This window comes from Manis javanica, chromosome 17 (assembly GCF_040802235.1).
Source record: "Manis javanica isolate MJ-LG chromosome 17, MJ_LKY, whole genome shotgun sequence".
Classification (NCBI taxonomy): Eukaryota; Metazoa; Chordata; class Mammalia; order Pholidota; family Manidae; genus Manis; species Manis javanica.
Genome location: NC_133172.1, coordinates 3,730,001 through 3,746,502, shown reverse-complemented (window position 1 = coordinate 3,746,502; position 16,502 = coordinate 3,730,001). Strand labels below are relative to the sequence as shown.

Below are 16,502 nucleotides of genomic sequence, written 5' to 3'. Positions count from 1 at the left end.
AAACACAAATAGACCCTTTGCCCTCACTTTGATATGCCCCTTAGACCATTGTGTAGAACTCATTGGAGGTCACCACACAGGAACTACTTTTTTTTTTAAGAGAAAGGAATATTATCAGAAAAGTGTACCTCTATAGCTGATCATCTGACACCCTTTAAGTGATCAAAATTAAGGATATTTAAAGCATGTGTTTCTTATGACTCATTGATTCACAGTATAATATTTATAGCTGAGTATTTTTAATTACATACAGGAAAAATTAATCATCTTCATTCTTCCATGTTGCTACTCTACCTCATAAGTGCTTCCTGAGTTCTATCATCCCCTGTAGCAATGTGATCACATATAAGGGGGAAGGCAAGGATCCTGCAATCAAGTCATTGGGCCAGCATTTGGGGTGAAGAGTGGAGTGCAGTCCTGTAGGACAGCAGCTGCCAACTGAGGAATCTGGTGCTCTCTCTGAGCAGAGAGCAGGATTGAGTTTAGGTCATGGATGTCCTGCTTGGTGTCCACAACTACTTGGTGTGCCTGGGTTAAGAAGCTCCTCCCACCACCACACACTCAAACATTGAGACCAAAATCTCCATTCGACCGACCCTGTTTATTTTAAATGACATGGAATGGGTTTCATTTTTCTGCTATAACATTATGATTTATGTATGCTCTTGAAGATCTAATTGAATGTGGTCAAAACATTTGATTTTCACAAGAACAATTGATTTATATGTGTTGAGAGAAATGGCTCTATTTGGAATTTGACATATGTATTCACTGTGCACTTCAAGACACTGTTCTTATTTCCTCATTTTGTTTTCTTGTTAAATTTTTAGATTATTGTTCAATCTGTTTTTGGAGGTTCTATTTTCAGAACCTTGTAGTTCGTAACCTAGATATTGCTGCATAATTTAAAAAACTGTTCACAGTGTGGAATTATTTAATACTGTTCACTTATGCTTTGATGTTATAAAGGAATAATGTCATTAATCATATCCCTCCAAGTTTTGAGATTGCTGACATGTATTTTAAAAAATAACCATGCATCAGTGGTTATTTGTGGATAACTCAAAAATATTTCACAAACTGAACTACCCCGGTACCCTATTTCTTTTGAAATAACAGCACATTTTCAGCCTGGCAGATGGCTGCACTCAGTCATCACCCTTAAGGGTGACTGATATTGTCACATCTGACATTGAAATCTCTTTCTCCTTCTTAAGTATCTATAAATGGAATTATAGCATGAACTCTTTTGCTATTTTGATTTCTCATACATGTTCTTTGTCCATTTATTTATGGTATCTGTTAGTGATCAGCTATTCCTTTTGGTGATATAACTTAACTGTGAAATCAAATTACATAATGATACTGATGAAGTACATGTAAGTGATTTTCTATTTGGCCCTGTAAGGAGCTGTGCTGGTATGAATGTGCTTAGTGTGTATTAATATTGTAGCACTTTCTCTTTGATCTATGCTCATTTGTGATGGTGTTGAATCCTATGTTTACATGTGTTCATCTTTGAGACAATTTTCCAAAATCTGTGTATTCATTTCACACCCAACAGCAGGCGATGATATTCTTTGTTTGCATCCTTGTCCATACATGATGTTTCCTGTCATTTTTAGTGTATCACTGGGTGACTGTGCAGTGGTAATAGGTGGTGAGTTTTTTGCATTTGCTGCATGAGTAAGGAAGTTGAGCAGCTGTGGGGAAAATGGATATTTCTGACCAGGATTCATGCCTGGCTTTAATAGCACCCATTGTATATACATATATGAGCCTGTTTACAAATCTGTGGGATGTTTACCAGGGTTAGAGCAACTGGACAGTCACAGGAGTACCTGGCCAGGAGAGGAGTAGAGAGGAACCACCCATTCTCTCTTCCTGTGTTCCTGGTACATAATTGGTCAGGCGTGTGCCCATCACAAGATACGTGCACATAGAGTTCCTCCCCATGTGAGGGTGGGGAAGTAGCCCACCACCTGGAGAGGGGAGAGGGCTGTGTAGCCTGGTGCTCCTGGAGAGGCAAACCTGAGTGTGGGATCAGGGAGCTTGGTGCTCAGCTAGGACAGAGACAGAGTTCCTGCCATGAGAGTAAATGTGGGAACCCCCTTTAATCCCCAACTCACTGCCCTTGCCTTTATTCACCCTCATATAATTCATAGTGAACTTGCCCACGATGGGGAACCCCCTCCTCCCAGAGCTGTAGCAGCCATTTCCCACATCTATTAGACACTAGGTAAACCCTTTTCTGAAGTGTCTGTTGGTTCCTTTTACTCATTTTCCCCCAGTCGGGTTCTCTACCTTTCTCTGGCTTATGTGAGATATTTATATATGTACAATAAGAGTGTGTTCTCGGTGCTCATTCTACCTGTCTATCATCTTTCAGCTAGTATCTATCCAGGTGCTTTTTGATGAGGACAAATTGTTAATTCTAAGAATCACTTGTCACTTCTTCCTTTGTGTTTAAGGTATTTTGTTCATTGAAGAAATCTTTTCCCACTCTAAGATCACACAGAGAGTGTCCTCCCCTGGCTGGCTCTTGGTGGAGACACTCAGGCTACCAGTCAGAGGGGTTGGAGCAAGGATTCTGTAGGATTTCATAGTTCTCTTAGGGTTTATTTCCAACAGTTACTCCTGGAAGAAAGTGAGGATACTTTCATCACACCTGCAGTTAGAACTAAAGTGGAAATAGTCTAAACACATAACAATCAAAGTGGAGTAATTCTGGTGGGAAGACAGAACACTTGAAGAGGGAATCCATAATACATGTTTAATGCTTCACAAGATTATTACCCACATTGAAAATAGATTTTGACATACCAAAGAGATGAAGCAGGCAATAATAAAACAGAGATAACCAGAGTTTTGTAGTATTTCTTTTTGTGGTGTTGAATGCATAATAACACATTTGCTTTGAAACTAACCAATGTGGAATGGAATCTGTACACAACAGGATGGTGAGTGATTTTCCACATGGTGTGTTCTCAGCAGGGTCTTCTCACCATTTATTTGTGTTTCCTCATCTTTTATGAGTATATGATTTGAAGTACTAATTTAAAAGTTAGCATGACTCTGTGTCAAATATTCTACAATTTTGTTTTTCAAATATCACAACAATTTGAGTGTATTGTACTCCCTGCATCTTTTTAGGTCTTTAATCAACTAATTCATATTTCTCCATGTGTCTATATTGCAAATTTTTCCATGTAAGTGATAAAATGTTTGTTCTAAGAGTTTAGATTAATTTTCTTTTATAAACTGTTTTTAATTCTATGTCTTTTTTTACATTAGTTTCATATTTGCATAAAAGATTTCATGTCATTTTAAATTTTATTAAATGCATATTACACTGGTTCAACAGGCCCAGTTTCCCTCCTCCACTCTTAGAGAACTCCCCCCCGCACCTTGGTAACCACTAGTCACCTCTCAGTATCTATGAGTCTAATGTTCTATTCCTTCTGTTTGGTTTTTATTTTTATTTCTTTATTAAGGTATTATTGATATGCACTCTTATGAAAGTTTCACATGAAAAACAATGTGGTTTCTACACTCACCCATATTATCACATCCTGCCCATAGCCCATTCCAGTCACTGTCAATCAGTATAGTAAGATGCCACAGAGTCACTGTTTGCGTTCTCTGTGCTACACTGTTTTCCCCATGATCCCTCCCACACCATGTGCACCAATTGTAATACCCTTCAACTCATTTCGCCCTCCCTTCCCTCCCCACCCCTCCCCTTTGGTAACCACTAGTACCCTCTTGGAGTTTGTGAGTCTGCTCCTGTTTTGTTCCTGTAGTTTTACTTCATTGTAATACTCCACAAATGAGTGAAATCATTTGGTACTTGTCTTTCTTCCCATGGCTCATTTGCCTGAACATAATATCCTCCAGCTCCATCCATGTTGTTGCAAATGGGAGGATTAATTTCTTTCTCATGACTGAATAGTATTCCATTGTGTATATGTATCACATCTTTATCCATTCATCTACTGATGGACATAAGTATATTGCTTCCATATCTTGGCTACTGTAAATAGTGCTGCGATAAACATAGGGGTGCATATGCCTTTTTGAATCTGAGAATTTGTTTTCTTTTGGTAAATTCCTAGAAGTGGAGTTCCCGGATCAAATGGTATTTCTATTTTTAGTTTTTTGAGGGTCCTCCATATTGCTTTCCACAATCGTTGTAGTAGTTTACATTCCCACCAGTGTTCCCCTTTCTCTGCATCACTGCCAGCATTTGTTTTTCGTACTCTTTTCTATGTTGGCCATCCTAACTGGTGTGAGGTGATACCTCACTGTGGTTTTAATTTACATTTCCCTGATAATTAGCAGTGTGGAGAATCTTTCAATGTGCCTGTTGGCCATCTGAATTTCTTCTTTGGAGAAGTGTCTCTTCATATCCTCTGTCCATTTTTTAATTGGGTTATTTGCTTTTTGGGTGTTGAGGTGTGTGAGTTCTTTATATATTTTGAATGTAAACCCCGTGTCGGATAAGTCGTTTACAAATATATTCTCCCATACTGTAGGATGCCTTTTGTTCTGCTGATGGTGTCCTTTGCTGTACAGAAACTTTTTTAGCATGGTGTAGTCCCATTTGTTCATTTATGATTTTGTTTCCCTTTCCTGAGGAGATGCGTTCAGAAAAATGTTGCTCATGTTTATATTCAAGAGATTTTTGCCTATGTTTTCTTCTGTACAGAAGTCTTTTAATAATGTGTTTTGGGTTGAAATTTGGGTCTTCTTCACCATGTTGGAAACCTCACATTTTGGCAGGTCTGATACCTATTCCCTCACTCCCCACCTGCATCCTCCTACAAGAACAGCTTACATGGCTGGAATGTGTAGACTGTAGTCATCCAGCCAAATGTCAAAATTGATGAAAGTCCCCCTCCCTATTTTTCCTGTCTGGCTATTTAGCTACTCAAGATAATTCATATTTTGTAGTGAGAAATCAGTTAATATGTTCTAGAATGGCTAAAATAAAAGGCCTCTGGTCATACTAAATTTCACTGAGAATATTGAGGAATGAGTATTACTATAAATTATTAATGGCAGTATTAAAAGTACAGTGATTTAGACAAGTTTTTGGAATGTAATTATACAATTCAACATTAGTCTACTGAAAAGGAGCAAATTTCTCATGCAATATATGCCCCTTTGACGTAAGGATTATTTTAGGCTGATTAATTTTAAACAACCAGTATACCTAGAATAAGCTCTGAAAACCAAGCAGGAGTTTTCCTTTAGCATTATCAGTGGGAACAGCATAGATTTGAATGTGCCTGACATGCCATTATTGACTCACGTGCTTGTCCTGACAACCTTCGCAGTCCACCCCAATCCTCTACACCTTTGGTCTTCAGGTAGAGATGGGATTGTAGATTGTGACTAAAATTGTAATATTTCCAGAATATCTTTCCTGGACTTAGTGTATCTACATCCTTAGAGGTGGAGAGAAGTATGGCTTTAGTGCATTTTCTTATCAGTAAGCGTTGCTGAGGTGTGGAGAGAGGTTCATCTCCATATCGATGGGTAACTACCTGGGCAAGGGACAGCTTATCTGAACCTGAGAGGTCAGGGGGAGGGCTCGTTTTGCTTTTGCCTGAGTAGAAAAGAGAGGCAGCCTGGGACTGCAGTTTGTAAGCTTTAAACTTCATTTCTCCCTTTGACTCTTTCTGGCTTTAGAGGTATTTTGCCGCAGGATTTTTCTCTCCCAGGACTTACCTCTGGCGCAGTCAGCAGGACCGCTGAATAGAAAATCTGCCGTAATGGGCGTGGCCTTTGGGAGGGCCATACCTAGAAATGGTGGGAAGAAGGGACATGTGTCTCCACTCGTGTGGTTGTGGAGGCGACACCACTGCTGCTGGACGCAACAGCCCAGCCTGTGGCCGAAGCCAAAGGCTGCTGCTGCTGCTGCTCTTCCTGCTGCCAGCTGGATCCTGGTCACAAGTACAGAAAGGAGCAGAGGTCCGGGTCACCTCGATAGAGAAGCAACTGGCTGCTGTGTACCACACCTTGCTGGCTATGGAGCCCATCGCTGGGAGAGCTCAGACCAAGGTAATAACCACTTATCCTTTTGTGGCGTGGGTAAGAGACTGGACCCAAAGGCCACAGATGGAGTGGCGTGGCACAGACCCCTGCAGTATGTCATGTGACTGGCCATTTGCCTTCAGCATACTCAGGGAATAATGAAGCATACATATTGGCCCTGGTGTGTTGCCCAGAAGGAAAGCCTGCCTCTGATGTGTCCCAGTGGCCACACCAGCGTTTGTTGTATGCAGGGCAAGACAATGTGGGCTGTAGCCTGTCGGCGGGGCTTGCCATTGACCTCTGAAGAATTCAGCAGAACAGAGGAGTGCCTTGTGTGCTCCAAGAGGACCTTACACCGAGTCCCACAGCAACACGGGACAATAGTAAGGGGGCCAATAGCCCTTGTCAGGTGGCAGATAGACTATACTGGGCCTCTGCCCATATCAGAAGGGTATCGGTATGCCATGACTTGTGTGGACATGGCTACTGGACTATTTCCTGCATATTGTGCAGATCAGTAAACCACCAAGCGGGGCCTAGAGTTTCTCTTTGCAGCCTGTGGATAGCTGCTAGTGATTGAGTTTGATCAGGGAACCTACTTTACTGGACATGTGCTGGAAAGATGGGTTCAGAAATTAGAAATAAAGAGGAAACAGATACTGTTAAGTGGATGTGGCCCTGGACATTTTGACACATGGACCGGCGATTGCTGGCTCTTCTGGCACCTAGCAGAAAAGGCCTGGAAGAGGCCTCTTTTTCCTGAAGTAACAGCACAGTGAACCCCAAAGATGATCGGTATTTTCTTCTACACTCCTTGTGGCCTCTATGTGCCCCCTGGCCGCAGCTGCCGCGTGAAAGCATGGACTTAAACTGCATAGGACTTTGAACCTAGCTGAATCCTCTAGCTTGAGGAATATCATGATTTTATTGCTTTTTCTATTGTATATCATTAGTCTGCTCACAGTGCTCCAGTTTTCTTCCCCAGGAACCACTGCGGAAGAGGGGGATCGAGTAGATAGTAAGGCGAAATTTATGGACGGGTGGCCTGTGGGTAAAATTGTAATATTTGCGGAATATCTTGCCTGCCCTTAGTCCATCTGCATCCTCAGGAGTGGAGAGAAGTACGGGTTTTGTGCATTTACATGTGAATAGGCGTTCGTCAGGGGTGGAGAGCAGTTCATCTCCATATCAGTGCATAATTATCTGGGCAAGGGAGGGTTTATGTGAACATGAGAGGTCAGGGGAGAGTGCTGGTTTTGCTTCTGCCCGAGTAGGAGAGACGGCCCCAAAGTACAATAAACGAACTTTAAACGTTATTTCTCCCATTAAACTGATTTCGGTTTTATAGGTATTACGCCCTGTAATTTCCTTTCCCTAGACTTACAGACAGGGTGACTCAGGCCATTTCAGGGAGATGGTCAGTTTTCCTGCGTTTCTTCCACGTTTTAGGATGTATTTGTTTTAATAATGGGTTTCCTTTTTTTCTGTTAATCTTCCTCTTACGGGAGGAGACAGCGAAGGTCCGAGTAGGAGGGTTACCCCGGACAGGGAACAGTGAGGTTCAAGAGCTTAGGAATCAATAAAGGTGGAAACGGGGAATCAAAGGGTTAAAAGCAAAAGACTCGGAGAGTCCCGCTGAGACTGAGACCCTTGGTTGCCTGGGGTTTAACGCCCGGGCGGGCAGTGTCAGCCCCCCTGGGGTCCCCGCTACAAACCCCTGGCCCCGGACAGCGCCCGTCCCTAACGGACCGAGCCTCCCCGGCGCCCCGCCCTCCCTAAAACCTCAGGGGGCGGAGCCCCAGGCCGCTTCCGGGGCCGCGGGTGCGCGGGGAGTCGCCGGCCCTGCTGCGCCTGCGCGGCTGCTTTGCCCGGCGGGGAGGGCGGGTCCTGCTCCTGCTTCCGGGCGGCGTCAGGTGTGTGTCAGGCGCTCGTGACGGGGCTCCCCCTCCGCGCGCCCTGTGAGCTCGCCAGTTCTCGCGGGGCCCCGCCGAGTGCCGGGCCTGTGCGCAGACTCAGCTCCCTGCGGGGCGGAACCGAAGCCGCGGTCCCCGAGCCGCCCGCCCCCGCATCGGTCCTGAGACCCGGGCCCGGAGGGCGGCCTGGGCCCCGCGTCAGGGTCCTGCCCGCGGCCGGCGGGGAGCCGGGGGAGGCCCTGCCGCCGCTGTCCGCGCATCTTCTCCGGGGCCGTGAGCCGTGTCCGCACAGCGCCCGGTGAGGGAGGAGCCCGAGCAGCCCGAGGCCGAGGCGGAGATGGCGGCCGCCCAGGTGAGGGTGCGTCCGGCCGGGGCTGGGCGGCGTTTCCCCCTGAGCTGCTCTGCGTTTAGAACTGGCGCCCGGTTCCTTCTCTGCTTCTGCCGTCCTGCCTTCCGTCTGTGCTCACCTGCTCTGAAACCTTTAAAAATGCAACTCAGGCTTAGCAGTGTAGGATCAAGGGTCGGTCACCCTCAGATTTGCCGTTGGGACATGCAGATAATTTTCATTTGCAAATCCATCAGGGCACAAAAGACGCAGAAGAATCTTTGACCTCCCACCCCAGAACTGCGTGAAAAGAATTGAGAGTGTTAGGAGGAAAATAGATATGAGCCGGGTGGAAAGAAGAGTAAGGCCAGGAAAGCCCAATAAAAAAGGCCCAGAGTCAATGAGTTAATCAGTTAAATCTCAAAAAGCCAGGAGTAACTTGGCCTGAAATGTTTGGATATTTCCCAGATAAAGAAAGGTACCTCAGTCTTTATTGTGTTAATCATGCAGGCCCAGCTGACTTTTAAACGTTACCTGTAAGATTGGTCTTAAGTCGCCCTAATAAACTAATTTGCAAACTGGGTTAACTAATATAGCATGCAGGCGCAGCCGTAAACAAAGTAAAAGGCAGGAAGTTAATAAGATTCTTAAATTACTATTTAGCAAACAGACATTAACTCAGCCTACCCTGAGGGCTGGGCAGGCGGTCCTGTTTGGTATGGTCTGAGACCGAGACGCCAGTTATCTCGGAGAAATCAGAGCAGTAAATTTCCTATGTTAAGTTCATTTTAAATATTCAGGGAGCACTTAACAAGTCTGCACCTCCAGCCCGTGGTAACATTCCTGAAAAATCCTTAAAAGGGGGAACCCTCTACCTTACAGGGAACTCCTCTAAGGTTGCCTGCACTTTCTGAGTGCATAACCTTTTAATCTTTTTTTTTATTAAGGTGTTTTTGATATACACTGTCATGAATGTTTCACAGGAAAAACAATGTGATTACTACATTCACTCATGTTATCAAGTCTCCGCCATACCCCGTTGCAGGTGCTGTCCATCAGTGTAGTAAGATGCCATAGATTCGCTATTTGTCTTCTGTGTGCTACACGGTGTTCTCCGTGATCCCCCACACCAAGTGTACTAAACATAATACCCCTCAATCCCCTTCTCCCTCCCTCCGCACCCTTCCTCCTACACTTCCTCCCCTCCCCCTTGCACCAACCCTTCCCGATTCCTCCCCCCACATACTATAGGGTACCTTTTTGTTCTATTGATGGTGTCCTTTGCTGTACAGAAGCTTTTCAGCTTGATATAGTCCCACTTGTTCATTTTTGCTTTTGTTTCCCTTGCCCGGGGAGATATGTTCATGAAGAAGTCGCTCATGTTTATGTCCAAGAGATTTTTCCCTACGTTTTTTCTAAGAGTTTTGTGGTTTCATGACTTACATTCAGGTCTTTGATCCATTTCAAATTTACTTTTGTGTATGGGGTTAGACAGTGATCCAGTTTCATTCTCTTACATGTAGCTGTCCAGTTTTGCCAGCACCATCTGTTGAAGAGACTGTCATTTCCCCCATTGTATGTCCATGGCTCCTTTATCATATATTAATTGACCATAAATATTTGGGTTAATATCTGGGGTCTCTATTCTGTTCCACTCGTCTTTGGCTCTGTTCTTGTGCCAGTACCAAATTGTCTTGATTACTGTGGCTTTGTAGTAGAGCTTCAAGTTGGGAAGTGAGATCCCCCCAGCTTTATTCTTCCTTCTTAGGGTTGCTTTGGCTATTCGGGTTCTTTTGTGGTTCCACATGAATTTTAGAACTATTTGTTCCACTTCATTGAAGAATGCTGTTGGTACTTTGATAGGGATTGCATTGATTCTGTACATTGCTTTAGGCAGGATGGCCATTTTAACAATATTCCTACCCAGAGCATGGGATGAATTTCCATTTATTAGTATCCTCTTTAATTTCTCTTAGGAGTGTCTTGTAGTTTTCAGGGTGTAGGTCTTTCACTTCATTAGGTTTATTCCTAGGTATTTTATTCTTTTTGATGCAATTGTGAATGGAATTATTTTTCTGATTTCTCTTTCTTACTGGTTCATTGTTAGTGTATAGGAATCAACAGATTTCTGTGTATTAATTTTGTATCCTGCAACTTTGCTGAATTCAGATATTAGTTCTAGTAGTTTTGGATTGGATTCTTCAGGCTTCTTTATGTACAATATCATGTCATCTGCAAACAGTGATAGTTTAATTTCTTCCTTACCTTCTAGATGCCTTTTATTTCTTTGTGCTGTCTGATTGCTGTGGCTAGGACCTCCAGTACTATGTTGAATTAAAAGCGGGGAAAGTGGGCATTCTTGTCTTGTTCCCGATATTAGAGGAAAAGCTTTCAGCTTCTCACTGTTAAGTGTAATGTTGACTGTGGGTTTCTCATATGTGGCCTTTATAATGTTGAAGTACTTACCCTCTATACCCATTTTGTTGAGAGTTTTTATCATGAATGGATGTGAAATTTTGTTGAATGTTTTTCAGCAACTATGGAAATGATCATGTGGTTTTTGTCCTTTTTGTTGTGGTGGTGGGTGATGTTGATGGGTTTTCAAATGTTTTTGGGTTTGAAGTAAGTCTCCTGTAGTTAGCATATAGTTGGGTCTTGTTTTTTTATCCATTCAGTGACGTTCTGTCTTTTGATTGGTGCATTCAGTCCATTTACATTTAGGGTGAATATCAGTAGGTGCATACTTATTGCCATTGCAGGCTTTAGATGCATGGTTACCAAAGATTCAAGGTTAACTTCCTTACTATCTAAGAGTCTAACTTCACTCACTTGATATGCTATTACAAACACAATCTAAAGGATCTTTTTTTTTCTCCTTTTTTTCCTCCTCCATTCTTTATATATTAGGTATCATATTCTGTACTCTTTGTCTATCCCTGTTTATTACCTCTGGTGACAGCTATTTAACCTTAGGAACACTTCCATCTATAGCAGTCCCTCTAAAATAGATGGTAGAGATGGTTTATGGGAACTAAATTCTCTTAGCTTTTGCTTATCTGGAAATTGTTGAATCCCTCCAAATTTAAATGATAATCTTGCTGGATAGAGTAATCTTGGTTCAAGGCTCTTCTGTTTAACTGCATGAAATATATCATGCCACTCCCTTGTGACCTGTAAGATTTCTGCTGAGAAGTCTGATGATAGTCTGATGGGTTTTCCTTTGTAGGTGATCTTATTTCTCTCTCTGGCTGCTTCTAGTAGTCTGTCTTTATCCTTGATCTTTGTGATTTTAATTATTATATGTCTTGGTGTCCTCCTTGTGTGGGGAGATCTGTGTACCCCCATGGCCTGAGAAACTATCTCCTTCCCCAGATTGGGGACATTTTCAGCAGTTATTTCCTCAAGACACTTTCTATCTCTTTTTCTCTCTCTTCTTCTGGTACCCCTATAATACAAATATTGTTCCATTTGAATTGGTCACAGTTCTCTAAGTATTTTTTTATTCCTAGAGATCCTTTTTTCTCTCTGTGCCTCAGCTTCTTTGTATTCCTCTTCCCTAATTTCTATTTCATTTATCATCTCCTCCACTGTATCTGATCTGCTTTTAATACCCTCCGTTGTGCTCTTCAACGATTGGATCTCTGTCCTAAATTCATTCTTGAGGTTTTAAATATTTTTCTGTACCTCTATGAGTATGTTAATAATTTTTATTTTGAAATCCATTTCAGGAACATTCATGACGTCGATTTCATTTGAATCTTTCTCAGGTGTTGTTTTCATAATTTTACTTTGAGCCAGGTTCCTTTGGCATCTCATATTTATATATGGCGCCCTCTAGTGCCCAGAAGCTCTACTCTGTGGAGCTGCTCGGCCCCTGGAGCAATGTCAGGGGTCGCAGGGGAGCGGTGTTGGTGCATGAAGGGGAGGAAGGAGCTTTTTCCTGCTTCCTGGCTGCTATGGGTGCCTCCATTGCCAGAACCAGTGGGCTGAACACATAGGTGTAAGCCTCTATGCTTTGTGTTTGCAGCTGCTGTAGGCAGGGCATCCCTCTGGCTGGCCTGATGCCAGGGCAGGGGTTGCCAGTTTGTAAGCCTGCGCCAGGTACTGGCTACCCAGAGAAACACACAGCAGGCTGTGTGTCATGGTGGGGGGCCTTGGAGCTGTGTAGCCAGCCAGGGGGATGGAACGCCTGAAGATCCTTTAGGCTCCCAACCTGGTGGGCAGAGTGTACCTGGACAATTTTGTCTGCCTGTCCTTTCTCTTGAGCAGTAAGCTCTTTGCAATCCTTGCCCCTTTAGCAGCCTTCTCACTTTTAGGAAGTCTCATACTGCCCACCCAGATCAGTCAGGTATGAATCCCCATTTTCCACAAGCAGCTGGAATCTCCAGCTCTCCAGGTATTATTTATCTTTCCAACCACACTAAATCACCAGAAAACCATGCAGTGTAGGTTCATGCTCCCACAGCAGATCTCCAGGGCTAGGTGTTCAGCCATCTGAGGTCTCCATTCCCTCTCCTCTCCGTTTCTCTTCCTCCAGCCGGTGAGCTGGGGTGGGGGAAGGGCTTGGGCCCTGCTGGGTCACAGCTTTGGTATGCTACCCTGTTTCGTGTGGTCTGCTCTTTTTCTCCAGATGTATGCAGTCTGGTGCAGCCTTCTTTACTGTTGCACTTTCAGGATTAGTTGTATTAAATTATATTTTCATATTATATGTGGTTTTAGGAGGAGGTCTCTGTCTCACCTCTCCCACTGCCATCTTTAATACACTCTCAGAAGAAAACAGGAATACATTTCTAATTCCCCACAACTGTCCTTCTAAAACATGTACACAAGTACATCTATATGCTGTAAACACAGCACTCAAAACTGTGTGCCTGTATCGGTGTCTGTAATGTCTAACTGATCGTGAGGAAACATAGCATTTGCGGTAGTTCTGTGGGTCATAAGTCATCTTCTCTGAGATTCAGACAATACACTCAGGGCCTCTTAGTGTGCTGAGAATGGTCTGATGGAATAAAGGTGGAGATTGACCTCGCCCAGAGCCATTTTTCCTAACATTTTTTAACCTTTGGAAAGATTACAACCTCTGCTGATGGCCACTTGGTAAATTATTTATTTCAGGGACTGCTCACCTTTAGGGTTGTGATCATAGAATTCTCTCAGGAGGAGTGGGAATGCCTGCACTCGCTCAGCAGGAATTGCAACCAGGGCTTATTGCTCAAAATTCTGACAAAAAAAAAAAGATTTTCACATCTGTGTTTATCATTCTGTGCTTCTGAATTAAGTTGCACTGATTTCTCTGACAGTTAAAAGTAGAACAAATTCTGCATCTCAGATCTGCCCCTCATCCTTTTATTTGTGTTCTTCCCCCTCTGGACACTGTGCTGTTCCTACTTCGGGTCATGAGTGGGGTGTCAATATTTGCTTATGTTTAATTTACTGCAAAATATCTGTATCTCTTGGCATTGAATTGTGAAGATAAGTCAAATTTAAGTGACGCTGGGTTGTGTAAATCAGTCCACTGAAGTAGTGTAAACTACTGGTAGCGTGTTCTTCCTCCTACTGGAATCTCTCTGAAAATCCTGCTCAGGGGATTTGGATCTCTGCTGGTAAGACTAGGCAGTTAGTAAGATACATGCAGCGGGAAGGAAGGGAGACTTGGAAGCCGGTATCCTTTATAGGTGGGATTCCATCGCTCTTTGCCTGAAGGGAAAAAGGAAGACAACCAGGAAATCCCGAAGGCTGACACCTGAGCAGGTGACTGGTGACTTGGGTGAGAATGACCTTGGCCCTTTCACTTGATCATGAGAAACCCGCCCCGTCCATGGGTTTCCTGCCTCATTACAGAGTCGGAACCTACATGGAGCCTGTCGCGACCCTTCAGGGACCAAAGCAACACGCCCAAGGTCTTGATTCTTCTCTAGGCTTTATTGTCTAATCTCTCACGGTGGTTACAGCAGTTGTCGGGCAGCTTTTTTTCCCTCCCGGTGGGCTCCCTTATATTCAGTCACCCAACCAATCCGGGACAGTATCATGGGTGACCTTTAAGCGGATAGGTGTCACGCGCCACTCTAAGCGGGCAGCAAGAGCTGTGCACGGGTACGGAAGTCTGCTGGGCCAATCCCAACAGGGAAGCAGGCGCCATCTTTAGGGCATTGTCCAGCTGGAGTGGGGCTCAGCCTCGGCCGTAGGCCGGGCCCCCACAGGAACCTACACGGAGCCCGAGCAGTGAGCTGATCTGAACCTGCTAACCCGGCCCTCCCACTTTCTATAAAACCGAGCGTTCAGATAAGCAGGGCAGGGCTGGGCCTGGCCCCCCAGCTGCCCGCGCTCTCTGCACAGCACACTGTCCCCTTGCTCAGTGACTCTCCTGTCCCTCCTTGCTTTGTGTCCTTGTCCGAGGGTGTGGAGGAGGGGGAGAAAGACCCCTCCCAGGACCTCACTCATAAATGTAGGAGCAACTCAGAAGCCTGAAGGTAAGGAAGCTGATTCTAGGGTTTTTGTTTGTGGAGTCAAAGAATGAACTTAGCAAACACTCAAGGTAGGAGAGCCAGGGAGGCTTTTATTGAGAGAGACAGTGAGAGTACAGAGCTCCTGGCTCACGCCAGGAGGGGACAAGAGAGCCCGTAGTTGTGCATTGTCTAGGGGGTTTATAGGCAGTTGAGGATTTTGGGGAACGTAATAAAAGTCTTAGGGGTGTGGACTTGAATATTTAGAATTAACCCAAGGAACTTCCTGCTCTTATTAATCCCTGAGACACTGTTGTCTTGTCTGGGAGCATATCAAATACTGCATGCCCAGCCTCCAGTGTGGGCTGAAGTATTATTGTCTGTTTGCTAAAGAGTAAGTTAAGAATCTTGCTTTTTAAATTCTTCGGTATTAAAATGCAATCTTACCTGTAAGGTGGAATCCTTCCTGCCTTTACTATGTTGTTTATGGCTAGGCTTGCTTGCCTTTAACTGCCCAGATAGCACATCACTTCATCAGGTCTGGAGAAAGAACAGCATATAGACCTGGGCCTTTTAGCATGCTAAAGTGAATCTTACACATGATCACAAATGATTCACATAATAAAAACATGTGCTACTCTTTATTTGGGGAATATTAACTAACCTCACTGAAGAATGACTCTAGAGCTCAATGTACGACACAGAGTTTTGGTAGGGGGTTTCCTTGCATGTAGGTACATTGCTGTCACTGTAAATGTCCTGCCTTGCCTTTGCTGGAGGCCCTCACCTTACTCTGTCTACATCCAGGGTCCTTGTCCCAGAGCCACACTTTGCTCATCACGTGACTCCTCCTGGAGGTTCTGGGAGGAGCCGTGAGACCCGCCTGCTGCGCTCCCGCCCCTCCGCCCAGCGCTAACTGCTGCTCACTTTGTGTCAGGGTTGCCACGACTGTCCTCACACATGTCACTTTCAGGTGTGTCCGCCTCCAGGATCTTGGAGAAAGGGTCACAAACACTCCAAAGGGCCCCCTGGAGAAGCTCCCTAGCTGCTTGTGATGGTTGTTGATTTCCTTGTAATTAGCAACTGAAAAAGGCTCTCAGAACGTGTCCCCCCAAGCCTGCCCTCTCTTAGCTGCTGTAGAGGAAGGGGTGGTGCAGCCCCTGGGGGGCAGTGAGGTCATAAAATCTCTGAGGCCTGTCTCTGCATTTGCCCTGGGCGCCTGCCCTTCCCAGGAGCTGGGCGTCCCCACAGCAGGGAGGAGGAGCTGTTTTGTATTTCTGCTGGAGAGACGGGGTCTGTGATGAGAGCAGGGCTGTCAGGAGTCTGGGTCAGTGATCGTCTTGGAAGGAAGTGATGCTCCCGGGTGTGAACTCAGTCCAGTATCAGAGCCACGCAGGAAAGAGGCATACTTGCAGAGGCATGAGATGAGCTAATAAAGAAGGTAGGTGGAGTCCCTCACCTCATACCCATCAAGATGGTTATTACTGTAATTTTCTGTCATTGACGGTGACAGTTTGGTGTTTGATCAATGTGGTAATGAAACCTGATTTTTAAGGTGCACAGGAAGGACTGTAGTTCTGAGATGAATCTGCTCGTCCAACTAACTTGCAGGAATCACAAACTAAATTCCATGATTCCTAACTTTGTGCTTACAACCCGTTCATGCTTATGATGAAGAGCAGGATGGATCTGTTTGGATCATATCCTTTGTAGAATGAGTGCATTTGAGGTACAACTGCCAAACTAGAAAAGTCTCTGCGAACTCTGGACATACATAGG

At 44.5% G+C, this 16,502-nt stretch overlaps 1 protein-coding gene across 6 annotated transcripts in view; it reads left to right on the top strand.

Annotated features, from left to right (window-relative positions):
* Nucleotides 1-7,923: 7,923 nt before the first annotated feature.
* The window catches only part of LOC108386171 (uncharacterized), a 37,053-nt gene continuing 28,474 nt past the window's right edge, over nt 7,924-16,502 (top strand). For 3 of the 6 annotated variants that reach the window (XR_005063332.2, XR_005063330.2, XR_005063329.2), the window contains exon 1: nt 7,927-8,304. Coding sequence is in view for 1 of the 6 variants with exons in the window: in XM_037025967.2 (XP_036881862.1) it covers nt 8,290-8,310 (21 nt within the window). In the remaining 5 variants the exon portion in view is untranslated. Of the gene's footprint in view, nt 8,311-16,502 lie in introns of all 6 variants that reach the window. The other 3 variants (XR_005063331.2, XR_005063333.2, XM_037025967.2) reach the window with 2 other exon arrangements.